Source organism: Odocoileus virginianus, chromosome 6 (genome assembly GCF_023699985.2).
Source record: "Odocoileus virginianus isolate 20LAN1187 ecotype Illinois chromosome 6, Ovbor_1.2, whole genome shotgun sequence".
Lineage (NCBI taxonomy): Eukaryota > Metazoa > Chordata > Mammalia > Artiodactyla > Cervidae > Odocoileus > Odocoileus virginianus.
The window spans coordinates 17,397,509-17,425,144 of NC_069679.1; the positions used below are offsets into that span (position 1 = coordinate 17,397,509).

The window sequence follows — 27,636 nt, forward strand, 5'->3', positions numbered from 1 at the left end:
TTACCAAACCACTGGAACAGCTAGAGAAGTAGGACTTGGGGGTTGCTACTAGTGTTGTTGAGTCCCAGAATAGACCCAAGTAGTGAGATTTGAAGGTCAAAAGCTTCAATCCTTGATGCTACTGCCACTGCCTCACTATCCTCAACACCCATGAAGCTAGTGCAAAGTCACTAGAATACAGGTCAGGCTGCCACAATTACTTCTCTCTTGCATCTCATCATCTTGCTCACCAGCAGTGATTACATTGGTACTGCCATCTGCCTCAAGCCTGCCTTCTAAAGCTCATGTTTGTGCATCTAATTGGTAAAACCTAAATTGCACAGAAAACCTTCGCTAAAAACAGCAGTTTATAGATTTCAAATATTTTTTCCAACAGAAAACATCCTGGAGGAGGATGGATTGAAGGCCAAGTCAATCAATAATGTCTGTCATACTGATATTCATTTTTCATCACCATAACCTTTTTAATATACAGTGAAACCAAGGTAAAAAAATTCAACAAATGCATACGCTAATGAAATATAAGGCACTCACCATTATAACTACTTCTCAGATCAAAAACAGAACTTCACCCCAGAAGCCCTTGAGAACTTATTCTCATCAATAGAGGTCCTTTTTGGATCCTGGGGTCCTTTTGGATCTGGTGTCCCTATCTCTCATTTCATGCAGGCTTTCACAAATGAAGAAAAATAAGTCTGCACTGTAGCAATTAAAATAGTTTTTGTGCAAAGAGACTACAAGGCTTTTCTTGGCTCTAAAAGAAAAGAAAGGAAATAGGTGAATATATTCTGACCTAGCTCAAGTAAGGCAGAGACTGACTTTTCTCTGTGCCTGTTTTACCTGAATCTCATTAGTAAAGCACCCACACCCAAAAAGAAAGAGGAGAAAAACCCTGATACAGACTCAGGGTTTTCCCTGAACCAGATCACTACTCCTTTATCTGCGATTTAGGGCAGGAGTCTCCAAACTCTGGATAATGCCTGATGATCTGAGGTGGAGCTGATGTAACTACAATAGAAATAAGTGACTGAGTGAATGAAAGTCTCTCATTCGCGTCTGATTCTCTGTGACCCCATGGCTCTGGCCTGCCAGGATCCTCTGTCCATGAAATTTTCCAGGCAAGAATACTGGAGTGGGTTGCCTTTCCCTTCTTCAGGACAATAAAAATAAAGTGCACAATAAATGTAATGCATTTGAATCATCCTGAAACCATCCCCAACCCCTCTTTGGGGAAAAATTGTCTTCCACGAGATCAGTTCCTGGTGCCAAAAAGATTGGGGACCATTGGTCTAGGGGATAACTATTTCTGACTAATTATATAAGGTAACCTATCCACAGTACAGTTTTGACCTCTTGGACTGACAGTTCATTTTTTTGCTCATTTGTAGTAAAAATGTTTCATAATGAAATAAACTTTGAAACATTGATTCACATTAATGTTCTAACCTGACTGCACTCTAAAAATGTCTGCTTTAAGAGGAAAAAGGTTACCTTCTGCCACTGAATGTACTAGTCAGCACTTCTAATTCACATAGCAATGCCTCCATTTTCTTTATAAATCACTTTCCAACAACAGCAAAACAAGAATGGTAATATAAGCATTAATAAAAATGCCTACTTCTCAGCTTTTTCTTAATTTCCAAAAACTATGAAGATTTTCTTAATCCAAGCTGCTGTTTAAAAATACTTTCTCAATAACTTACAAATCAACTGGTCCTCTAACAATTGTTGTGGGAAAAAATCTGCAAAGATTCATCTACAAAACACTAACACCTGAAAACTAAAGAATGTGTGCCTTTCCAGGAATTCCTGTACCATTTACAAAAATGTAATTAACATGTGGGCCTTAGAGTCTCAATAAATACCAGAAATTCTTTTATTATACAATGCTTTATCTAATTACAATTCAATAAAATATGAAATGATAAATAGTCTTCCCTTCCCCAACCCCCTTCCCCCTCAACAACAACAACAAAAATAGAACCCTGTGCCTTTGGGAATAAGAAAAAGAATTTTGTAGGTAAGTCATGAGTTTAAAAAACCATAATGGCAATGAAAAAAAAGTTTATAACTTAGTGATACAAATAGGGTACTGTGCTTAGTCACTCAATCATGTCCGACACTTTGCCATCTCATGGACTGTAGCCCACCAGGCTCCTTAATCCATGGGATTCTCCAGACAAGAATACTGGAGTGGGTTGTCATTCCCTTCTCCGGGGATCTTCCCAACCTAGGGATTGAACACAGGTCTCTCACATTGCAGGTGGATTATGTACCATCAGACACCAGGGAAGCCCAAGAATACTGAAGTGGGTAGCCTATCTCTTCTCTAGGGGAACTTCCTGACCCAAGAATTGAACCGGGGTCTCTTTCATTGCAGGCGGATTCTTTACCAGCTACCAAAGTTCCAGGGAACATTTTTAGTCATAAATACCAGGTTAACACTTCCCTCCTGGCTCAGGTGGTAAAGTGTCTGCCTACAATGAGGGAGACCCGGGTTCGATCCCTGGGTCAGAAAGATCCCCCGGAGAAGGAAATGGCAACCCACTCCAGTATTCTTGCCTGGAGAATCCCATGGACGGAGAAGCCTGGTGGGCTACAGTCCATGGGGTCGCAAAGAGTCGGACACGACTGAGCGACTTCACTTTCACTTTCTTTCACCATGTTAAAATATAGAAAAAATTGTAAGCTTAGTGTTCTATACAAGAAATTAGCAGTGGGGGTTGGGGGGCTTCCCTGGTGTCTCAGTGGTAGAGAATCCACCTATCAATGTAGGAGACACAGGTTCTATCCTCTATCTGGGAAGATCCCTCATGTCATGGAGCAGCTAAGCCCATGGGCCACAGCTATTGAACCTGTACTCTATAGCCGGGAACCCACAGCTACTGAGCCCACATATTGTGGCCACTGACACCCGTGTACCCTAGATCCCGAGCTCATCAAGAGAAGCTACTGCAAGAGAAACCCGCATATTGCAACTAGAGAATAGCCCCTGCTGGCAGCAACTAGAGGAAAGCCCCAGCAGCAATGAAGACCCAGGACAGCCGAAAATAAATGATTATTAAAAAACAGAAACTAGGGAGAAAAAACTAAAGAACGAGTGAAAGGACAAAAATTATAAAGAAGTAATGGATAAAAGTTATAAAGAGCAGAAAATAATGAAATTTTCTACGGTTCTTTCTGTGAATCTAGCTGAAAACCAATGAGGATACTAGAAGAAGAGGGCTTCTGGAAAATTTTGTTTTTGAACACAGCATATGTATTGGTTTGGATTTTATGAGGATAGCTGAACTAACAAGAGTGACATGAAATAGGGATTCATTATAAAGATCAGACTTTACACAATAATTAGACAGTGGAAAATACTAAGTACAGAAGGTAGGTTGTTGCTTCTAAGGTGAAGTTGAATGTATGTCAGCAAGATTGATGACCGAGAAGGTGTGGCATCTAAAGTGGGTTGACAGCATACAATTGACAGCATAAAATTGGGTCTTCTATTTTTCTACTCTGATCATCTCTTTACTTTGGAGTGTCTAATTCATTTGTATCTAATTCGATGATTGATATGGTGCAGCTAAAAGTTGGTGGTTTGGTTTCTATATGTCCCATGCCTGTCTGATCACGCTACTCTTTTGAATAATGCAGTGCTTTCCTTCCAATGGCTTTTTAATTTTCCTAGGAGAAAATTTAACATTATGTAATATTTCTTATATAAGTAAATCTTATACACTCTAGATTTAAGCCATATTACATTTTGTTTAATTCTTTAATTTAACATCTTCACCAAATTTGCCTCTTTACATATAGACACCGGCATTTTTTCTGATTAAAAATGTTCCCAATTTATCCACTAACCTGGCTAAAATCTGGCTCATTCTTTATATATCAGTTGAAATATTCCATAAATTTCTTATAAAGATCATAACCTTCTATAATGTAATCATACCACTCTCTACCTCTTCCGTGGTAAAACAAGTAAGATTTTACTTTAGTTCCTTGTTAAGATACCTGCTTTCTGCCTTAGAATATATATATCCTGTGAAGTCAGGACTGTATTATCATGTACCCCAATGTATTCCTAACTTCTAGTTTAGTAACTGAAAAATAATTAGTATTCAATGACCATTTGATGAAGAGATGCAGTAATACATTGTTTATGAAATGAGTTCAAATTGACTTAGACTTTAACTCAAGAAGCTTTTAATACAGGACAACAAAAGAATCTATATAACACAAAGAAGGTGTAATATAAATACAGTTATAAGCAGAAGTCACTTTTTAACTTCTTAATAATTGAACATTGAGGAAATGTACAAGACACAAGAAAATGTCTCCATGTTCCTCTCCATGTATTCAGTACCCAGCTTCAATTCTTATCAACATATGTCTCATTGTGGTTTTTTCCCTATGCTTCAAAGTAAAATTGCTGAGTGCAAGGGTCAGTGGTGTATATGATTTTATAGATACTGCTAACTGCACTTCTATAATAAGTTTCTGCATTTTGCATCCCACTTGCTGTATATGAGAGTGTCTCCAGTCTGGTGAAGACAGTATGATATGAAATTTTGATTATTTTCCAGTATGTGAGAGATGATATTTCAGTATAATTCTACTTTTAAAACAGAAGTTCTTCAAATAAAGATAAATGACTTAGTGCATTTATCAGTGAGAGAAAAATATAGTGAGTTGGTCAAATAAGTTCATTTGGGTTTTTCCATAGCGTCTTATGGAAAACTCCAAAGTAACTTTTTGGCCAACCCAATAGTTCCTGGACAGGCCAAAAAAGGAAAGAAAAGACCAGGACTAAATAAAATAGAAAAGACCTATGCTATACATGTAATCATTGGAGGTTAGAAAATTGGCGATCAATTCACATGCTGAGGAGATTAAACAATTAAAGAATGTTATATAAAAGCAGAAGATGACAGATTTACCCAGATGAATTTGTTAATTTCCTAAAAAAAGCATAAGTTACCACATTTTCTTAAGGAGAAGAAGAAAACTGAAGATGTCAATAGCTATGGAACACATTGAACGAGAGGTTAAAGATGCTACCCTATAGAAATCACAGGACACATTCAATTTTAAGTACAAAGTCTTCCAAAAGTTCAAAAAACAGATAATGCTAGGGAATAAAAATTCTTTTCTGAGTATTTTGACTCGTTTTATGAGTCTATCATTGTCTCAGCACTAAAACTGGATGTAGATAGCACAACTTCAAAACACTACAGGTCAGTTTCACTTGAAAATCTATGTGTAAAATTCCTACATTAAAAAATGACAAAACCCACTACAATGTTGTAAAGTAATTAGCCTCCAACTAATAAAAATAAATGAAAAAAAATTAGAACATCAAACCCAGGTTGTGATATTCTCATTTAATATGTTATAAACAGGATTTATGCTAAGTATGCACATATATTCACATTGGATGCTCTGTTAATGATTTTTAATAGTTGAGATTAAAAGAGGACTTTATTATATATTCTTATTGGGGGGGATCAGATGTTCTCTGCTGAGTTTTTCCATATTCTCATTAAAGTGGAAAATATCACTAAAGATTCAATTCTTCATAAAATATTTCATAAGTTCTTGTTTCAGATTTCCCTAAATCAATTTGAAACACAGTGCCTGTAATCAGTGGAAATAAGATGCAGGGTCAGAGCTCTGGGAGCTGAGGGAAAACGGAAAATGATTTGACTCTGTGAACTGAAACCATTTTCTCTATTCAACAAACCAGCAAACATCTAATGACAAAGAATCACCATGGGACACATTAGGCCTCCCACAGTCCCAGATCATTCCCTAGTCCTGAACCAAATAGAGAAATAATAAATTGAGAAAAAGGTGAAATAAAGTATTGTAAAGAAGAGGTGGTTTGTCTAAGTCAATATTTTTTTTTTTATAGTTTTACATCTGATGCAGGTTTCTTATAGGAGCATGTGATTTGAAAGAAACCAAAATTTGTTTCAACTTTCTTGAGATCTGCAGATAGGTAAACTTGGTATGTATTTTTCATTTAGTGTCAGGCACTTGCTTGATCCACTTGCTTAGGATTTCTTTCTTTAAAAAGGGTTGGGACCTTTAACTAGAGAAAGAAACTTGGAGCAATGACTTGTGATGCTTGGATTTACAATTTAGTTGAAATTCTTTTGCCTCAACCACATATTATTTACATCCATGTTAGTCTGCACATAAAATTTTACTTTGGTTATTATAGAAAATGGTTTAAGGATCTGTATCTGTAATATTTAAGCTAAATTTTAAATTTTATTTAAAGGTCTTCTGAGCAGAGGAGGTTTTCTAGGGGCATATCCATGTGCATGCTAAGTTGCTTTAGTTGTGTCTGACTCTGTGTAACCCCATAGACAGTAGCCTGCCAGGTTTCTCTGTCCATGGGATTCTCCAGGCAAGGATACTGGAGTGGATTACCATTTCCTTCTCCATAAAATTTTGTATTTATAGCAGTTTATCCCAGCCCAGTCCAACACACAGACAAAAATGGCACTCAGTAGGACACAGTGTTACTCTCCCTAAGGATTTCCGGCATTTTTCTTCTCTTTCCACACTCATTAATTTCTCATTCACTTTCACTAATAGAAAGTTGTCATTTCATAGGAGACTGACAAAATTAAAAGGTATGATCAAGAATGCTTACTTAGACCCATACTTACTCCTTTTGGATACAAATTCCCTTCCCCACAAGAGAATGCAATAGAGAATGCCCATTCCACTCCAGGTGATAGTGACCTAAATGTCCTTTGTAATGTTTAGGTTATTTCATCACAACATTCACTGTTCATTCTGATTATTTTTTTTACATTCAAATTTTTGGGAGAATCTTTGCAAAGCATCAGATAGCAATAACTCATCTAGAAAATATTATCAGAAAATAAAATTTTCAAGGCTAATACATTTTAAACTTAAACTTATCTCTTTAAGAAAAATGCATTAACCAAATATATATGACCTCCTATCTTTTTAACTAGAAAGGGCCCTTATTATCAAGTTTATTTATGGTACATTAAGAAATATTAAAATGATTTTATATCAACTGTCTAAACTCAGCTCCTCTCATCTTCCAATCTGGATAATTCCATTTGTCACAAACTCTTAAACCATACTTTTTAGATTCTATTAGAGACTCTATTATCAAGGATTGTCGAAAGGGTTTTAAAGCCCTGGGATAGGTTCTGGATGTGTTGCTGACTAGTAATATAAAATTGAGCATATTAGTTAACTTTTCTAATACTCTATTTCCAGGTATGAAAAATGTGAAAAAAAAAAAAAAAGAAAAATATGGACAATAATCTCCTCCTTGCCAGATTATTATAAGTACTTTAATGCACACAAAATGTATCTGAAAACACTTCCAAACTAAAGAGTTTTGCCCACTGACAAGCTTTTTACACTATCTTTCACAGAGACTGACCCTTATCACTTCTAATTATAACATAGAAAATGAAAAGTGAGAGCCTTTTTCTTAAAAAAAAAAAAAGGTTCTTGTGCTTCTAAACATATATTTTTAAAGGAATTTTCAAAGTTTTATCTATCTTCTTAAAAACTCTTTCTGTATGCTCCCAAAGAAGCTGCAGAGAGAACATAGGCAGAAAGGATTATTTTATAATCTATTGACAAAGTGTTTATTTGCTCAATTGTGTATTATCTTGTTATTCATATGTTTTCATTTACTGCTTATCTTAACTTTTGTCTAATTAGAAATCATTGTGTTGCTGGATATTTTTTAAAGGAGATATCTTATTTCACTAGGACTGAGAAATTCTAGACAAAACCTAGAAATTCCATATACTGAATATAATTCATCTTTTGGAAGGTTTCTGAATTGATAAGTGAAATGCTACACTTGGCCTTCAAATGATCTATGCTAACTAAATCAGATTTTTGCATTTTATGGCTGTAACCTTATCTATTGATGTTCTGTACTATATTCTGGTCATCTTAGTTTACTTCTTTTCATATGATACAATGTTAGCTTCAAGGATTGTAATTCAAACCAAAACAGCTATAATAACTTCAGAGACAACATAGATTAAATGGTTTTAATGATGTGGTAGTGGAAATTAAGTAATAGAGAAAGGACAGAGGCAAGAGGAGAGAGACCCTCATAGTAAAAATTGCAGGTCTTTTCCTTGTGTAAGTGTGGTCTCTGAGACTTCTCTAAGAATTGAAGCTGCTTGTGGATAATCCCAAATGGATAATGAAAATCAGCCAGGCAAGAAGGCAATACAAGATTCTGGATACCTTAACTCTTCCTATTAATTGTTCTATTTGCAATGTAGATTTATTTTTTTGCTTAGCATCATATTTGACCCACAAATGTATAAAATAAAGTGTTGATTTACTGCATCTGCACCTCTTAGCTGTTCTTCATCAGTAAGGATAATTGAGAGAAGAATCTCTTTGTTAAAATTATAGATGAAACATTTTCTATTAGAAATAACTCTAGAGTATTTTAAATTAATGTTGAGAGTAGAACCCTTTAGGATCAGGGTCTACTTTTCTTGCTCTTGTTAAAAATGAATGTTTCTCTTTGTAGGTACTCCATGAACCAAGGAAATAATTCTAGGGTGGCTGAGTTTGTGTTGCTGGGGCTTTCCAGTTCCTGGGAGCTCCAGTATTTCTTCTTCATGCTGTTTAATTTCTTGTATATCATCATTGTGCTGGGCAACCTCCTCATTGTACTTACAGTGATCTCTGAACCTGCCCTGCATATACCCATGTACATAATGCTCAGTAATCTTTCCATTCTTGATGTCTTTCTGGCCACTTATGCAACCCCCAAGATGATTCATGATTTCCTTCATGAACCCAAGACCATCTCCTTCGAGGGCTGCATGGCCCAGATATTCTTACTCCATGTCTTTGCTGGTGGTGAGATGGTGCTCCTTGTAGCTATGGCATATGACAGATATGTAGCCATATGCAAGCCTCTCCATTATGCAACCATCATGAACTTGTGCAAATGTACAGGTCTGATAGTAGGCTCTTGGGTGATTGGGGTCATGCACTCCTTGAGCCAATTAGCTTTCACTGTAAACCTGCCCTTCTGTGGTCCAAATGTTGTGAACAATTATTACTGTGACCTTACTTTGGTCATCAAACTTGCCTGTACAGATACATATATCCCTGAAGTGTTGATGCTTTTGGATAGTGGTCTCATGGGGGTGGCTTCATTCTTGCTCTTGCTCACCTCCTACACAGTCATCCTGGTCACTGTGCAACGTTGTTCCTCAGTGGACATGACCAAGGCCCGCAGCACTCTTACTGCCCACATCATTGTGGTTAGCCTCTTTTTTGGGCCCTGTATCTTCATCTATGCCTGGCCTTTCAGCAACTTCCCGGTGGATAAAGTCCTTTCTGTGTTTTCTACAGTTTTCACACCTATATTGAACCCCATTATCTACACATTGAGAAACAAAGAGGTGAAACTGGCAATGCATAAACTGAAGACGCGCTATGTATGTTCTGGGCTGCCTTCTCAACTCTCTCTCCTAAGACTAGATGTGTTGAGTTGAGTAGACAGCAATACACTTGAGGAAACATGGATTGTCTCTTTTCTTGGTGACCACCATAATTTTTAAAAATACTTTATTTGCTTAAAGTGGTAAAAGTAATGCATGTTCTTTGTTAAATATCTATTGTAAAGAAGCTTACATATAATTATGCAGTCTCTAACCACAATTATTTTTGATATAGTTTATAGTTAACTTGCTTATATTTGCTACCTAATGTCAGTGACAAGATGTTTCACAAAGTGTTGTATAATTGAAATTGTATGAATATGTTACCTGCACAAACACAGACACGTAGATCAATGGAACAGAACAGAGAACCTAGAAATAAACTCATGCAATTACGGTCAATTTGTTATCGTTTAGTTGCTAAGTCATGTGCGACTCTTTGTGACCCTATGGGCTGCAGAATGCCAGACTTCCTTCACTTTCTCCTGGAGTTTGCTCAAATTCATGTCCTTTGAGTCAGTGATGTTATCTAATCATCTCATTCTCTGCTGCCCTCTTCTCCTTTGCCTTCACTCTTTCCCAGCATCAGAGTCATTTTCAATGAGTTGGCTCTTCTCATCAGCTGGCCAAAGTATTGGAGCTTCAGTTTCAGCATCAGTCCTTCCAATGAATATTCAGGGTTGATTTCCTTTAGGATTGACTGGTTCAATCTCCTTGCAGTCCAAGGGACTCTCAAGAGTCTTCTCCAACACCACAATTCAAAAGTAGCCACTCTTCTGAGCTCAGCAATTCTTCTGTGCTCACAACTGCACATGAGTACTGGTAAAAACACATCTTTTCCTATGTAGACTTCTGTTGGCAAAGTGATTTCTTTGCTTTTTAATATGCTGTCTAGGTTTGTCAGAGCTTTCCTTTCAAGGAGCAACGATCTTTTAATTTCATAGCTGCATTCACTGTCTGCAGTGATTTATGATCAATTAATCTACAACAAAGGAAGCAAGAATATACCATAGAGAAAAGACAGTCTCATCTACTCAAAGCACAGTCATTTACTTTTCTGTATTTTGTTAGCAGGTGAAGAATTATTCAAATAAATAGTGTTTTAATTTTGGGAGCATTTTTGTTTGTTTCTTCTCATTTTATAGTAATTAATCTATTCTCCTGCAATTAAAATTTCCCTCTTCATGTATTACTTAGTAATTCTAATGATAATATATTCTCCCTTTAAGTAGTCTTTTCCCAGTTATTTTTAAGGGATATTTAATCAATACATACATTTTGTGTATCAGAATATTTGGTAGAAAACACCATTATAACAGCTAGTAGAATATTCACCATGCGAGAGGTATTACTGTAAACACACTTCACCTTCTTGTTAAAAAAAAATAAAGGCAGTCTCTTCCTAGTGTTTTTTTTTTTTTTTATTATTAGTTGGAGGCTAATTACTTTACAATATTGTAGTGGTTTTTGTCATACATTGGCAGTCTCTTCAATGAATGGTGCTGGGAAAACTGGACATCTACATATAAACTCAAAATATATTAAAGATCTAAATATAAGACTAGATCCATATTTTTTTTTAAGACTAGATCCATAAAATTCCTAAAAGAAAACATAAGCAGAACACACTTTGACATAAATCATAGCAATATTTTTTGGATCTATCTCATAAAGCAAAGGAAAAAATAAACAAATGGGACCTAATTAAACTTTAAAGCTTTTTCACAGCAAAGAAACTCATCAACAAAACAAAAACACAACCTACTGAATGGGATAAAACATTTGCAAATATGACTGATAAGGAGTTAACAGCCAAAATATATAAGAAGCATCATACAATTCAGCATCAAATAAAGCAATGACCTGATTTAAAAATGGACAGAACTGAATAGACTATTTTTCAAAGAGAAAATGCAGATGGCCAATAGGCATATAAATAACAAGGGGTGAGGATCTGGAGAAAAGGGAGCCCTTGTACACTGTTGATGTGAATGCACATTGGTACAGTTACTGTGTGAAACAGTGTGGAGGTTTCTCAAGAAACTAAAGAATAGAACTACCATATGACCCAACAATTTCACTTCTGAATACATATTCAAAGAAAACCTCCTTCCCCAAACAGTAATTCAAAATGATACATGAACCCCAGTGTTTGTAGCCTCATTATTTACTATTGCTAAGATATGGAAGCAACCTAAGTGTCCATCAACAGATGAGCAGATAAAGAAGACGCAGTATATCTATATATTATGGAATACTGCTCAGCCATTTGCACCAACATGGATGAACTTTGAGGGTGTTATGCTAAGTGAAATAAGTCAGAGAAAGACAAGCACTGTATGATATCACTTTTTGCAGACCCATAAAAGATTTATATAAGACAGATATGAACTTTAGGCACTTGGTAATAAGACAAGGACAACAAAGGATGAGATAGTTGGATGACATCACTGACTCAATGGACATGAATTCGCTCAAACTCTGGGAAATAGTGAAGGACAGGGAAGCTTGGCATGCTGCAGTCCATGGGGTCACAAAGAGTTGGACATGACCAGGTGACTAAGCAACAATAACAATAAAATTAGAACAAAACCTCCATCATATACGTTATGAAAAAGGTAATTACTGAGCCCCAGTGTGGTGTCTGAACATTGGTTTAAAGGGCAGCAAACTGAAAAGACAGTTATTTTGGAGACTAATAAACACTACAATCCAGAAGCACATTATGATGTCACTCTAGTGAAAACTTACTAAGTTTCCATGCTTCCAATCTTAGCCTTCAGTATATTCTAATATAGCAGCCAAAGTAATCATGATAAAATTTGTCACTTCTTTGCCCAAAGCACTCCAAAGTGTTCATCCATTTCCTGCACATTGAAACTAAAGTTGTTATGACGACCTCTAAGTCCCAATACCTCTATCCCTTGTTACTTTTCTGATCTTAACTCCAACATTTCTCATGCTTGTTAACCCTGCTTCAATCAGCCTTGTCTTGTTACTGTTTTTAGAAAATTCTAAGCACCTATACCAGGTTCTTTGCATTTGATATCCCCTCTTTGTGGAAGAAACTTTCTTCCTTTTGAAATCTGTATGCTTATCTCTTCACTTCCTTCAGGTTTCTTCTTAAAGTAGTCTGTTCAGTGAAGTCTTCTGTGACAACTCTATCTACAAGTACAATGTTTCAACAATATTTATCATGCATCATTATTTTATATTTTGCTCCATAGCACTTACTACCATATAACACATTATATCATGTACTTATTTCTTTACAATAAATTTGTTTGTTTCTCCCAACTACCCAGTAAAAGCTTAATTGAGGACAACGGCTTTGTTTCATTCACTGCTACATCCACTAAGCTTGGAAGATTGCCTGGTATTTGGTAGGCATGAAAAAATGTTATTGAATAAATTGGTCTTGATTCTATTTAAAGCAAAGAAAAAAGAAACAACAACCCAAAAAACAAACAAAAAAACTACTCTGCGTAAACATAGTGGGAGTAAAAAGCTACTCATTCCACAACTGATATATAATCCTCATTTATTTCTCCAAACCATAGAAAGCTTCTAAGCAAAAATGCTTCCCCTTCCCTCCCCACCCTCATACAGTGCTATATAAACAACAGGAAATGAATACCTAAGTCTACCAAATATTTCTACTGCAGGAAGCAGCACCCTTTTTCTAATACTTCTGCTGACTGAGCAAATCTGTAGGAAAGTTTGAGCTTTCAGTCAGGAAGAACAGATTTTAGATTCAAATCGTCCCCACAGTTTAACTTTCTTGAATCCCATTTCATTATGTACATAAGAAGGAAACCTAGCTAATTTAATTTTTTCTCAGCCATAAAAAAAATAAGCACTGGAACACTTTTTTATTCATTATGAAATTGCGGGATATTACTATGTAAACAGATGAATGCAAAGCTAACATGATTATAGTGGATTGGAGGAGATAAGATTTGGAGCCTTCAGTCCCCTTTAAGAGCTCATGGGGGAACCTGCACAACACATCCAGGGTTCCATGAACCAAAGTTTGAAATTCCCTGGGCTGTAAAGTCTTTCTGGCTCCTCCAGGACTTTTACATTCTGATTTGTCTTCTCATTCTGATTTCTCTCCCTCTTTCTTGGTCTTTGCTGGCAATCAACTGAATAAGTCTGAATATCCCATTCCCAAATGTTTAATCCCTTTGTCCTTCTTTGTACATATCCATCTTGACTTCAGCAGGCATATAAGGAACTCCTGAGGTATAGCTTCCAATTGCAACTACTCCCGGCTAGCCTTTATTCCCTCTAGTCATTTCCACAACCATCAGATGCATACTCCTAAACTATATTCTCCTATACTGAAATTGTGAGTAGCATTTCATTTCCTGACAAATCAATTACAGAATCCTCAGTTGGTTCAGTTTAGTTCAGTCGCTCAGTCGTGTCCAACTATTTGCGACCCCATGGACTGCAGCACTCCAGGCTTCCCTGTCCATCACCAACTCCCAGAATTTACTCAAACTCATATCCACTGAGTCGGTGATGCCATCCAACCATCTCATCCTCTGTCATCCCCTTCTCCTCTGTCTTCAATCTTTCCCAGCATCAGGGTCCTTTCAAATGAGTCAGCTCTTCACATCAGGTGGCCAAAGTAGTGGAGCTTCAGCTTCAACATCAGTCCTTCCAATGAATATTCAAGACTGATTTCCTTTAGGATAGACTGGATGCATCCTAAGGGATGCAGTCCCTTGCAGTCCAAGGGACTCTCAAGAGTCTTCTCCAACACCACAGTTCAAAAGCATCAATTCTTCTATGCTCAGTTTTCTGTATAGTCCAACTCTCACATCCATACATGACTACTCAAAAAACCATAGCCTTGACTAGACAGACCTTTTTTGGCAAAGTAATGTCTCTGCTTTTTAATATGCTGTCTAGGTTGGTCATAATTTTTCTTCCAAGGGGTAAGTGTTTTTTAATTTCATGGCTGCAGTCACCATCTGCACTGATTTTGGAGCCCCCCAAAATAAAACCTGTCACTGTTTCACTGTTTCTCCATCTACTTGACATGAAGTGTTAGAATTGGATGCCATGATCTTTGTTTTCTGAATGTTGAGTTTTAAGCCAACTTTTTCACTCTCCTCTTTCATCCACATAAAGAGGCTCTTTAGTTCTTCACTTTCTGCCATAAGGGTGGTGTCATCTGCATATCTGAGGTTATTTATATTTCTCCCAGCAATCTTGATTCTAGCCTGTGCTTCTTCCAGCCCAGTGTTTCTCATGATATACTCTGCATATAAGTTAAATAAACAGGATGACAATATACAGCCTTGACGTACTCCTTTTCCTATTTGGAACCAGTCTGTTGGTCCATGTCCAGTTCTAACTATTGCTTCCTGACCTACATACAGATTCTCAAGAGGCAAGTCAGGTAGTCTGGTATTCCCATCTCTTGAAGAATTTTCTATAGTTTATTGTGATCCATACAGTCAAAGGCTTTGGCGTAGTCAATAAAGCAGAAATAGATGTTTTTCTGGAACTCTCTTGCTTTTTCAGTGATCCAGCGGATGTTGGCAATTTGATCTCTGGTCCCTCTGCCTTTTCTAAAACCAGCTTGAACATCTGTAAGTTCATAGTTCATGTATTGTTGAAGTCTGGCTTGGAGAATTTTGAGCATTACTTTACTATTGTGTGAGATGAGTGCAATTGTGTGGTAGTTTGAGCATTCTTTGGCATTGCCTTTCTTAGGGATTCGAATGAAAACTAACCTTTTCCAGTCCTATGGCCACTGCTGAGTTTTCCAAATTTGCTGGCATATTGAGTGCAGCACTTTCACAGCATCATCATTTAAGATGTGAAATAGCTCAATGAAACTAAGCCATGCCATGTAGGGCCACCAAGATGGATGGGTCATGGTGGAGAGTTCTGACAAAATGTGGCCCACTTGAGAAGGGAATGACAAACCACTTGAGTAGTCTTGCTTTGAGAACCCCATGAACAGTATGAAAAGGCAAAAAGATAGGACACTGAAAGATGAACTCCCCAGGTCAGTAGGTGCACAATATGCTACAGGAGATCAGTGGAGAAATTAACTCCAGAAAGAATGAAAAGACCGAGTCAAAGCAAAAACAATATCCAGTTGTGGATGTGACTGGTGATAGAAGCAAGGTTCAATGCAAAGAGCAATATTGCATAGGAACCTGAAATGTTAGGTCCATGAATCAAGGCAAATTGGAAGTGGTCAGACAGGAGATGGCAAGAGTGAACGTGGACATTTTAGGAATCAGTGAACTAAAATAGACTGGAATTGGTGAATTTAACTCAGATGACCATTGTATGTACTACTGTGGGCAAGAATCCCTTAGCAGAAATGGAGTAGCCATCATAGTCAACAAAAGAGTCCAAAATGCAGTACTTGGATGCAATCTCAAAATGACAGAATGATCTCTGTTCGTTTCCAAGGCAAACCATCCAATATCAAAGTAATCCAAGTCTATGCCCCGACCAGTAACACTGAAGAAGCTGAAGTTAAACAGTTCTATGAAGACCTACAAGACCTTTTAGAACTAACAGCCAAAGAAGATGTCTTTTTCATTATAGGGGACTGGAATGCAAAAGTAGTTCCTCCCTCAAGTAATAAAAAAATGTATGTTAGACTGTCTTCTGATCAATGGAAGCTCTGGTATTTTTATCTTTCTCTGGAAAGTCCTTATAGTGAGGCTTGTTTATTTTGAGGAGTTAAAGTGAGAGATAAGATATTTCCTAGTACAAGGAACATGCAAAAGAGATTAGCTTATTTATAAGGTTCCTTAGTCTGGTATTAGACTAACTAGATGGAATAGAAATTTCATGGAGTTATTTCAGAAGTATGCTGAAAAATCTCATTCCTTACCTTCCCTCACCCTTTTAGTGATATTTAAAAGATATAGTGATATATCTTTTATAGTGATATAAAAAAGATATGCATTAATATTTCTCTTCATAAATACATATTAAAAAGATGAAGAGCTCATTAGAAAATGGGCAAAAGACATGGAAAAGCAATTGTGGAGTGAAAGAAGTACAAATGGACAATTCAGGGATTAGTGGTTAACTCCACTAATAATCATTAAATACATTCATATATCAGTGAGATGTATTTTCTTTTCTTTGGGGAGCTGTGTTGTGGCTTGTAGCATCTTAGTTTTCCAACCAAGGATTGAACCCAGGCCCACTGCACTGAAAGCATGGAGTCCTAACCACTGGACTGCCAGGGAATTCCCAAGATGCACTTTCACGTAGCAAATTAACAAAATTAAAAAACCACAATTATAATACACTGTCTTGTCAAGAGAATGGTAGGTGAAGAATGGGCATTCTGATGTATCATTTTAGTGAGATAAATTTTGGTATAGTTAATTTAAAAACTCTGAAGTGCATAATTATAATGATGTATCCTAAATAAATAATATATATAATCATAAAATTATGTTGCAGAAACTAGTACTCGAAAAACCAAACACCACACTTGGAGAGTTAGAGAACTCAGGTTTATTACACTGGAGGGCCCAGAGGAGTTAACACTCTAAGCTCTGAGCCCCAAACAAAGGGGTTACAGAGCTTTTATACATGGACAGGCATGATTAAGTGGGTTTGCCAGTTTGCAAGGGCTGGGCGATTGCAAAGAACAGGACAAGGGTGAGTGAGATAAGCTCCAGTTTCTAGTATTATGAGTCCCCACTTTCTGAGACCTACGCGATCCAGACTTTGCAAGGAGTAAGCTGAGTTACAGAGGCAGAAGGAGCAGGAAGTTATGTAAAATTTTAACTTTTCCTCTTCAGTTATAGCTAAATAAAAGCAAGGTTATTATACATTAATAATATAGAAAATTCAAAATGCCCATATGATAAAATACAACAAATATATTTTAAAACTGGTATAAAATTACTGTATTGACCTAGGAGATATTTATTATATAACATTAAGTGGTAGGTTTAAAATAATATGTACTGTGTATATAATGGTATACCTTTTATATATAGTTATCTCTGTATTCTCATTACAGATAATTTTTATTCTTATTCCTTACTTGACTTTTCTAAATTAAAACATAGAATCTTATTAATTAAAAAATGGTTTACTTTTTTTTCTGATTGGAAAGATAATATATACTTATTGCAGAGCAACAACAACAAAAAAAACTTCAGCAAACATAGAAATGTATAAGGAATAAATTTATTGCATTCTTTCACTCAGAGATAACCACTGTTAACACTTTAGGGTGGACCTTTATAAGCTTTTCTGTGTATATAACACTAGCAAGAGTTGTGTATACAGATGATTTTAGTACCGGAGTCTCAGATTGCTCTAAAAAGTTTCCTTAGTTTCAGATAAAGAAACAGAGGCTTGGACAATTAAGAGTATTGCTTTATCTGACTGCAGGTTTTACTAGGTATCTGTGGAAAGGAGCATTATGACCTTGAATTCTTAAGTTGGACAGTCAAAAGGGGAAAGCTCCACTGAGTTGGTAGACAAGGGAAGCTAAGGAAATAAGTGAAGTGTAGTGATAGTCACTCGGTTGTGTCTGACTTTGTGGCTACAGAGACTGTAGCCCACCAGGCTCCTCTGTTCATAGAATCTCCAAAGATAGACTTTATTTACTATTTTGATTATTTTGCCTAAGGTGAAAAATGATCTCTGTGTAAAGAGGTGCCACTAAAGTGCATGGAATAACCATTCTCTTAAGTGCTGCTGCTGCTGCTAAGTCTCTTCAGTCGTGTCCGACCCTGTGCGACCCCATAGACGGCAGCCCACCAGGCTCCCCGTCCCTGGGATTCTCCAGGCAAGAACACTGGAGTGGGTTGCCATTTCCTTCTCCAATGCAGGAAAGTGAAAAGTGGAAGTGAAGTCGTTCAGTCGTGTCCGACCCTCAGCGACCCCATGGACTGCAGCCCACCAGGCTCCTCCATCCGTGGGATTTTCCAGGCAAAGTACTGAGTGGGTTGCCATTGCCTTCTCCTCTCTTAAGTGGGATGATATCAAATATCACACTTTGATATTTAAGTACTACATTAATTAACACATGCAAATGTTTTATCATAGATGGAACAAAGGCATTGTACGTAACAACTACTGAATAGCTTTCATGGGCCAAGTATTGTTATAAGTTTAACAGAGGTGGACCTTATGAGGCCTTCCCAAACAGGCCTTTCCCCACAGCCTCTGCTTTAGCTACTCTCTGAAGTACCTAGATAATGGTATTTGATGCACATTTCCTGAGCTGTTTTATCCAATGGAAGATGTTAAGTACTTGATGACCAGGGGCACATAGCCCCAGGCCTCCTGGGGCCTAAAGACTGATACTGTTAACCCCGTATGACACTGCTCTGTTACCTTGCCATCAGCCAATCAGAGGATTGTGCATGGGACGGATGATCACAAACCTTGTCACCCTTCTCCCTCATCTGACTTTTAAAAATGCCTATATTTTTGGTCTTGAGTCACCTGTCTCCTTTCATGGCCCTTCTATAAAGCTTTCTCTGCTACAAACTCTGATATTTTGGTTTGTTTGACCTCTCTGTGTGTCAGGCGCATGAACTTGGGCTAACATTAAGCGTTTTATCTATTAATATTATATAGATATTCCCTACAATCCAAAAATAGGGCATAGCAGTGAAATGTTTGCAAGCAAAAATGGCATAAAGTGAATCAATAATTACCTTAGGACATAACTTGCTAATGGATGCACAAATGATCTGAGATAAAACACAGATGCTCACAGTTAATAGTTCACGGGTATGGTGGTCATATGCTAAGAACCTAAGTGTAGTCCTGGGAGAAGCTTGGCAGTGCCACTTCTTGTTATTCAAGGATCCTGAAGCCTCTATAACAATTCACTGTAAAACAAACGCCAAACAGTATTTTTGCTTTTCTCCTTTTTTTTTAATAAAAGCAAAAGTCTTCTTCAAATTTAAGTTAGCAAAACAGACACTAATATAAGTCTTTTTCTGTAAAGCAAACTTTCAATAAGCAAGGGACACTTGTAATTCTTTTAATCTTTAAAAAAATTTCTATGAGTCATATATTATTATTTTCTCCAGTTTACAGTTGCAAAAAGTGAAGCCCGGAGAACTTAATTAATATACCCAAGGTCATATTGCTAGAAATTACAAGACATAGTATTTGAAATCTATCAGTATGAGTCTAGAGTTTCTTTCCTGTTTCAGGAATTGTGATGATTGGTAAACTTCTATTTTTAGAATAAAACTATCATGCTCCAATGCAGAGATGAAAGCCAAGTTATCCAGTCATTAAAAAATAAATGATTGTATACAACATGTATTTAATGTGCTAATAAGGAATGTAAGTATGTTGAAAGGGATTTGACACCAAGTTTGGCCTTGCTCATTTTCTCTCCCAATCTTATGATGTATTTCTATTTCATTTTACAGGAACATTTCTGATCCAATTTCAGAAATTTGAAACCATGGACCAAGAAAATAATTCAGGAGTGACTGAATTTGTATTGCACAGTCTTTCAGGTTCTCGAGAGCTACAAATTTTCTATTTTGCATTTTTTACACTCTTCTATTTATCTATTGTGCTGGGGAACCTTCTCATAGTGCTCACAGTCTTCTATGAACCTTCCCTACACACACCCATGTACTTTCTACTCAGTAACCTCTCCTTCATTGATGTGTGTCTGTCCACTTTTGCTACTCCCAAAATGATTGTTGACTTCCTCGTGGAGCACAAGACCATCTCCTTTGAAGGCTGCATGGCCCAGATATTCTTCCTGCACGTCTTTGCCGGTGGTGAGATGATGCTCCTTGTGGCCATGGCATATGATAGATACGTGGCCATATGTCGCCCCCTGCATTATGCCACCATCATGAATGTGCGCAAGTGCGTAAGCCTCGTGGTGGGCTCCTGGCTCATTGGGGTTCTGCACTCGGTAAGTCAGTTGGTCTTCACAGTGAACCTCCCATTCTGTGGCCCCAACAGAGTGGACAGTTTTTTCTGTGACCTTCCCCTGGTTATCAAACTTGCCTGCACAGACACCTTCACTCTTGAGGTCCTGATGCTTTCAGACAGCGGTCTAATGGCCATGTGCTCCTTTCTGCTCTTGTTGGTTTCCTACGCGGTCGTCCTGCTCACCGTGTGGCGGCGTTCCTCAGCGGGCATGGCCAAGGCAAGGGCCACCCTGGCCGCCCACATCGCCGTAGTAACCCTCTTTTTCGGGCCCTGCATCTTCATTTATGCCTGGCCTTTTAGCAGTCTCCCAGTGGATAAGTTTCTCTCAATATTTTATACAGTTTTTACTCCTCTTTTAAATCCCTTGATCTACACCTTGAGAAATAAGGAAGTAATATCAGCAATGCAAAAACTAAGGCACCGACAGGTGAGTTCCTAACGGTCTTCCAGTGCTCCTTTGTGACCACCAGCAGCCCATAATAAAAGCCGGGCTAGTGTACCTTCTTCTGTGAATTACTGTTATGTCTCAAATACCATAGGACATATTTTCTTCCTTTTCATATCTTTTGCTTATAGAACAGTAAACTAGCGATCTTAGATAACAGAAGAATAGGACACCCTGTCTTTTGCTTGCGAAATGATTTTTTTAATTTCATGGCAAAATTTTTTATAGTGTTGGGAAAGGCTGTATTTTTCCTATTACCCCTTGTGAGGTCTTGTGTATAAACTAGTAAAAAAATTGACATAAAGCAGATTAACAGGAGAAAAAGAAACACATTTTAATTCATCCACATGAAGCTCTCATAGAAAAGAAACCTAATAAGAGGCCAAAGCAGGCAGCTTTTATACATTTTAGACAAAAAACAAACAAACAAAAAACAACAAATTTGTGAAAAATTGACAGGACAAAGAAACTTAGCATTTGGGTGCCCAGTTAGTAAAGAATCTAAGCAGAGTTTGCACTTGGGATAGTAAAGTAAGGAAGTAACAAGGTTTGCTTCTGTAGGCTTCTTGGTCCAATTCCCTGTCTTTGGTGATAAGGGTGTCCTTCTACCTCCAGATGCAGAGGATGCAACCCCTCATATAAGAGATTTCCTATTTTCAGCAGACAGAAATGTGGGTCAGTCAGAATGTCCTTCTTGCATTGGTCATTTCTTAAGTAACTTTAAGAATCAATATAGTAACTTTAATAATCAGTATGCCATTGAGGCACATTTTGAGGCAACCTACCATGGACACCAACAATAATATTAAAAGTCTTCTTTTTCTAAGGGAACCCTTGTAGATTATTCATGGAAATGCAAATTGGCTCAGTAAAAAGCAGTATTAAAAAAAAAACTAAAAATATAACTGCCATATGATTTAGCAATTCCACATCTAAGTGTATATACACACACACACACATACTTCTGGAAAAAAAATGAAAGCACTAATTCAAAAAGATGTACACACCTTGATATTCACAGTAGCCCTGTTTATAATAGCCATTATTGGAAGTAACCCAAGTGTCCATCAATAGACAAATTGATAAAAAATGTGTTTTATGAATAGATAGATAGATAGATAAAACAATGGAATATTACTCAGCCATATAAGAGAATGAAATTCTGCCTTTTGCAGCAATGTGGATGGACCTAGAGAATATTACAGTTAGTAAAGTAAGTTAGACACAGAAAAACAAATACACTATGATATCTCTTAAGTGCATTATTTAAAAAATAATACAAATGAAGGCACATGGTAAAACAGAAACACACTCACAGATATAGAAAGCAAACTAGTGATTACCAGTGGGCAGAAGAAATGGGAGAGGGACATGTTAGGGGTCTGGAATTAGATACAAATGACTGTGTGAAAGTGAAAGTGAAGTCATTCAGTTGTGTCCGACTTTTTGCGACCCCATGGACTGTAGCCTAAACCTACCAGGCTTCTCCATCCACGGAATTTTCCATACAAGAGTACTGGAGTGGGTCGCCATTTCCTTCTCCAGGGGATCTTCCCAACCCAGGGATCCAACCCAGGGATCCCGCACTGCAGGCTGTCTGAGCCACCAGGAAAGCCAAAGATGCACGGGTGCCTGTGTGTAAAGTAGACGCCTCAGGCATACACTGCACAGCACAGAGCACTATAGCCACAACCTGTAATAGCTTCTACTGGGAATAAACTGTAAAAATACTGAATCAGTAGGCTGCACTCCTGAAGCTCATATAACATTGTAAACCAACTGTACGCCAGTAAAAGTCTTCTTTTCCTAAAAAAAAGTGATCCAATTCAAGCTTCTTCCAATCTACTTGATAAATATGGAGATGTACAAAATACTAAAATTACGTACAATATGTAAATCATATTTGCAAGTTTTAGGATAGTAGTTAATTTACAGTTATTTTCCAGTCATCTTTTTATCTGGTATCATTATTGTCATAAATTTTACAGATGAGGAAAACTTGGCACTGTTCTCACCATTTTTATTTGACAGAATAAGTCCTTATTGTAGACTTCATTCCCTGTCTCTTCTTTCTTCATATATGTATACAAACACAAACAACTATATTCCTTTCTATTCAAGCTATTTTTATCTGAACTAAGGAACTAATTACACTGAGATAAATTTTTTGCAGATTATTTCTTGCAATCTAAAGTCTCATTGCAAACTAACCAAACTTAGAGATCAAAAGAGCACATAGGTTATGTTGCAGAACTCATCTGAACTCAGAAACCAAATAGACTGCATATTTTACTTTAACGATGTTACAAATACTAAAATGTGACTCCACAAGTAATGTTTACATATTTCAGTGTATTAAATCAAAGTTCAGAATTGACACTTAAAGTTGGCAATTCAAAGAGTACATACAAAAATAGACATCTCTCCATATATAAAGAGAGGATTTTTTTCTAACAGTGTTCAATGCATGACTTTGCTATATGTATTCTCCTCCCTATCTCCATGTCATGCCCTCTTAATTTACATTGACCAATAAAACATACTTGAGACATATTTATATTTATATAAATATATAAAAATTTATATATGTTATATATTTATAGATATATTCATATTTATAAATATTATATTTATAAAACATATCTATTTTAAGGCTCTCTAAAAGTATAAAATCATTATTTTGAATTTTCAAAGGAAGCCTACATTTTCAAACTTAAATTTAATATTCAATTCTTACTCATAGTGTAACCTTCTTTCACCAATTAGAAAACCAAGGGTGAGTGTCATACAAATTAATTTAGTTGAACACACTCACAATTAACAAGAAGAAGAAATGATTCAAGTAACTTTAACTTGTGACTTCTGGCCTTTGAAAGAAAGCCCATGACCAAAAAACAAATTATGCTTTTGATATACCATATATAGAAGAAGTAGTTGTATGGAATAGGATTTAATGCCAATTATATTTTAAATAGTTTTAGACTCATTTTTCCTGCATAACTATACCTTTCTGTAAGGTTTTGTTGATTCTTCTGTGAAACATAGACAAAATATAATAACCTAACATAGGACTGTGTAATACAGCCATGGAAATGATAAAGCAAAACATATATTCAATGATCACATAAAGTTTATAAATTGTATTTTTATATATCATCTCATTCCATCCTTGCAAAATATCTATGGATTAGAAAAAGATTATATCTCTATTGACAGCACTGTTGAAACTTAAAAAAATAATAAAAATACTTATGAGTTTTTGGTACTATTTAACAGAAATGAAGGACTTCATGGTATCTGAAATAGTGGAAGTTTTTGGGGGGCAATGTTGATGGAAAGTGACGGTAGGTCATGAAAATGATGGGCAGTGCTTGGCTCTCAAGGGTAAATTTTCTTTGTGCAGGACTGTTTGGGTCTGGGGACTTCAGTGAAAGTGTGGACCAGCAGAGAAAACTAAGTAGCACAAGGAAAAGACCAAAATATCTGTCTTCACTCTGAACATAAAACATATCAGTCTGGATATAAAAATGCTTCCTCTTGGAAATTACAATAGTGGGATTATCCACATATAAGTTTAGAGTTTAAATTTATATACTGTGTATATTTTGAACACAATTACCTGATAAAATCACATATGATATTGAGAACTCAGGGGCTTCCATGGTGGGCAGTGGTGAAGTTCTGCCTGCCAACGCAGGACATGCAGGAGACATGAGTTCGATCCCTGGGTCATGAAGATCCCCTGGAGGAGGAAGTGGCAACCTCCTCCAGGATTCTTCCTGAAGAATCCTATGGACAGAGGAGCCTGGTGGGCTACTGTTCACGGGGTGGCAAACAGTCGGACACAACTGAGCACAATACAGTACTAAGTATTGAGAACTCAAAGGGACAATGAAGTTTGGGTGGTCTTTGGAAAAGCAAAAACAAAAACATCTCTGAAGGATCACATGGATTTAGACACATGAAGTCCTGCTGCTGAGCACAGAAGAATTGATGCTTTTGAACTGTGGTGTTGGAGAAGACTCTTGAGAGTCCCTTGGACTGCAAGGAGACCCAACCAGTCCATCCTTAGGGAGATCAGTCCTGGGTGTTTGTTGGAAGGACTGATGTTGAAGCTGAAACTCCAATACTTTGGCCACCTGATGCGAAGAGCTGACTCATTGGAAAAGACCCTGATGCTGGGAAAGGTTGAGGGCAGGAGGAGAAGGGGACAAGAGAAGATGAGATGGTTGGATGGCATCACTGACTCAATGGACTTGGGTTTGGGTGGACTCCGGGAGTTGGTGATGGGCAGGGAGGCCTGGCGTGCTGCAGTTCATGGGGTTGCAAAGAGTCGGACATGACTGAGCGACTGAACTGAATTGAAGTCCTGTTGAGTTTGAGTTCACAGTCAAACTCACAAAACATGAGGAACCTATCCCCAGTGAACAAGAGTCAACAGACAATATATATTAACCTCATGCTTCCCCCTCAAATCAGTAGTAAATCTTAGATATATAAAAAATATGTTCAAAATGACTAAATATATACAGCAAATAAAAAGGAGAAAATATTACCATCATAAAGTAAAAGCAGGTGACTTCTGCTTAGGGTAAAAAGAGTAGACATAATTTTCCATATTCCTCCTGCTAAATAATATTATAATAGTGGACATAATCTATAAAAGAAACATTATAAGAAGGGAGACTGGATAGGGATCCAGGAAATGTCATGACATAACTTAAAAAGCCAACAACTCAGACACTCTAATGAGAAAAGGACAAAAAAAAAAAAAATCCTAACAAAATCTTGTTCTCTCAAGCTGAAGAACCAAGAAGGCGGCAGCTGGTAAGACAGAAAACTTCCACAATAATTTATCTACTTTAGCCAAACACCATACCAAAAAATCTTTCATCCCACTTCACACTAGCAAAGGCCAATGGATAGCTTAGACTCCTATTCCTGGCCAAAGTGTAAAAATGTACCCAAATCCCCCATCTCCTGAGATGGTGTCAGAGGAGGGCATGTAGGGAGCCAGAGCTCTCATCTTTGTCAGACTACAATCAGTTCCTCCTCCCTTGGTGTAAGTGGGTAGCAGCATCAGTCTCCAATCCCTCCCAGCCAGGTAGTTTTGAAGGAGGCCTCGGGAGGAGCCAGAACTCTCTCCCACCTAGCAATGACTAGAAGCTCCTCACTATCCTTGGGTGCTAAGAAAAACTGGACTTGTACCCCCACTGGACCTGAGAAGACATTGTTCCCCTGTCTTCAATTTTTTTTTCTCCCTGCCCCCCCCCCAAAAAAAAAAAATGTGGGTTGTGTCTCTCTTATCATCAAAGATGTCATGCTCATCACATGATTTTTATTATGCTTTTATTTTACTAACTGTAGAAGAAATGGGTACTAGCTTTTAGGTAAAGAATAAGGCCCAGTGATTCACCATCATTCCCACTTACAAATGGAGAAACTGAGATTCCAGAACTGTGTTTTACCTAAAAGAATATGGCTGGTTAGCCCCTAAGTTCAAATATCTCTCCAGGCATGTAGGCAACTAGTGAGGTTGGGTTCTCTGAAGAGTTAAAAGCGAAGTAGAGTGAGGGTGCAAAATAAAGAGAAGACTGGTCTCCCTTTAAGCTAAGGATAAACTGAGGCTAAACTTGTGGGAAATATGTGGAAACCCATCCAACAAGGAATATACATATTTATGATTCCAATTCCTTCAAGTCTTTGCTCAAATGGAATATATAACAGGTACCTGTCAAAGCAATTTATAAAGAAGTGAGCTAAACAGACCGGTTTAAATAAGGTTAGTGAGGTTTGTTATGTAGATTCCTTGGTGTCATCTCAGCTGGTAAGGATCTAGAGTTGTCTCTGATTAACTTCTGATCTTCCTGGTAGAAAGGAGAAGGGTTTTATCTGGTTTTAGGCAAATAGGGAGGACAGAGAGCTTTACTTATATCTGCTTCTTATCAATTGTCCTGAGATTAAAATGATTCTTAAGCCAAAGTGGCATATCTCAGGGTGACATATTTTGCTACCTTTCACAGTGCTTTATTACTAATAAAGATGAAGGAAATATAGAAAAACATTAAAATATGGCAAAATTGAACACTATACAGAGACATTTAACAGTTCTCTTTGAGTATACTTGAAATGTTAAAGTAGTTTTAGAGCAGGGTAAACTGAGGCTCAGAGTGAGGTGATTTACCTAATAACTTATTCTTCATTATTAATAGAGTTGGGAACAAGAATCTACCTCCTTTAAGTTCTTAGTCTTTATCCTTTCTTCTGTATACTTGCCCAAAGGCTGAAAGACCCTCCCTTTTCCTCCTATGATTCTGTGACCCTCATTGTAATTGTCAACAATGTGGGATGCTATTTACTTTGTTCCGAAGGGAATATGTAGTGGAAAGTATTAATAATACCCATTGGAAGATGAACCTTTGCTATCTATTGCTAAATCTCCAAAGCTTCAGTTGGTCACTTAGAGAAAACCACACACCATTCCAATTTGACAGGAGAAGAAGGCATCCATAAGTATAACTAGGTGGAAAAAGTTAATCCCACAGTAGAAAACTGAAGAGTTCAATTTACATCTCTGATATGTCTTATATCAGGTAGGTTATATCTAACGAAAATGTACATTAAAAATAGATTGTGTCCAGGTACGTTTTGTATTATTACATTGTGCCTCAAAGAGAATCCACAGATGGGAGGAAGATGTATTAGAAGTAAAAGAAAATAAGTCAAGATGAGAATGTTCGTGTGTTTTAGCAGGTTTGGAAGAATTTGTGAGAA

General features: G+C 37.1%; 2 protein-coding genes across 2 annotated transcripts; both read left to right on the top strand.

Moving 5' to 3' along the window:
- Nucleotides 1–8,564: 8,564 nt before the first annotated feature.
- Nucleotides 8,565–9,536, top strand: LOC110152593 (olfactory receptor 4K15-like). Its single transcript, XM_020916385.2, has one exon. The coding sequence runs from the start codon at nt 8,565–8,567 to the stop codon at nt 9,534–9,536; it is 972 nt and encodes a 323-aa protein (XP_020772044.2).
- A 10,393-nt stretch (nt 9,537–19,929) lies between these two features.
- On the top strand, nt 19,930–20,856 carry LOC110152592 (olfactory receptor 4K15-like). The gene has a single exon (XM_020916384.2). It carries the CDS (start codon nt 19,930–19,932, stop codon nt 20,854–20,856), a length of 927 nt encoding a protein of 308 aa, XP_020772043.2.
- The last annotated feature ends 6,780 nt before the right edge of the window (nt 20,857–27,636 follow it).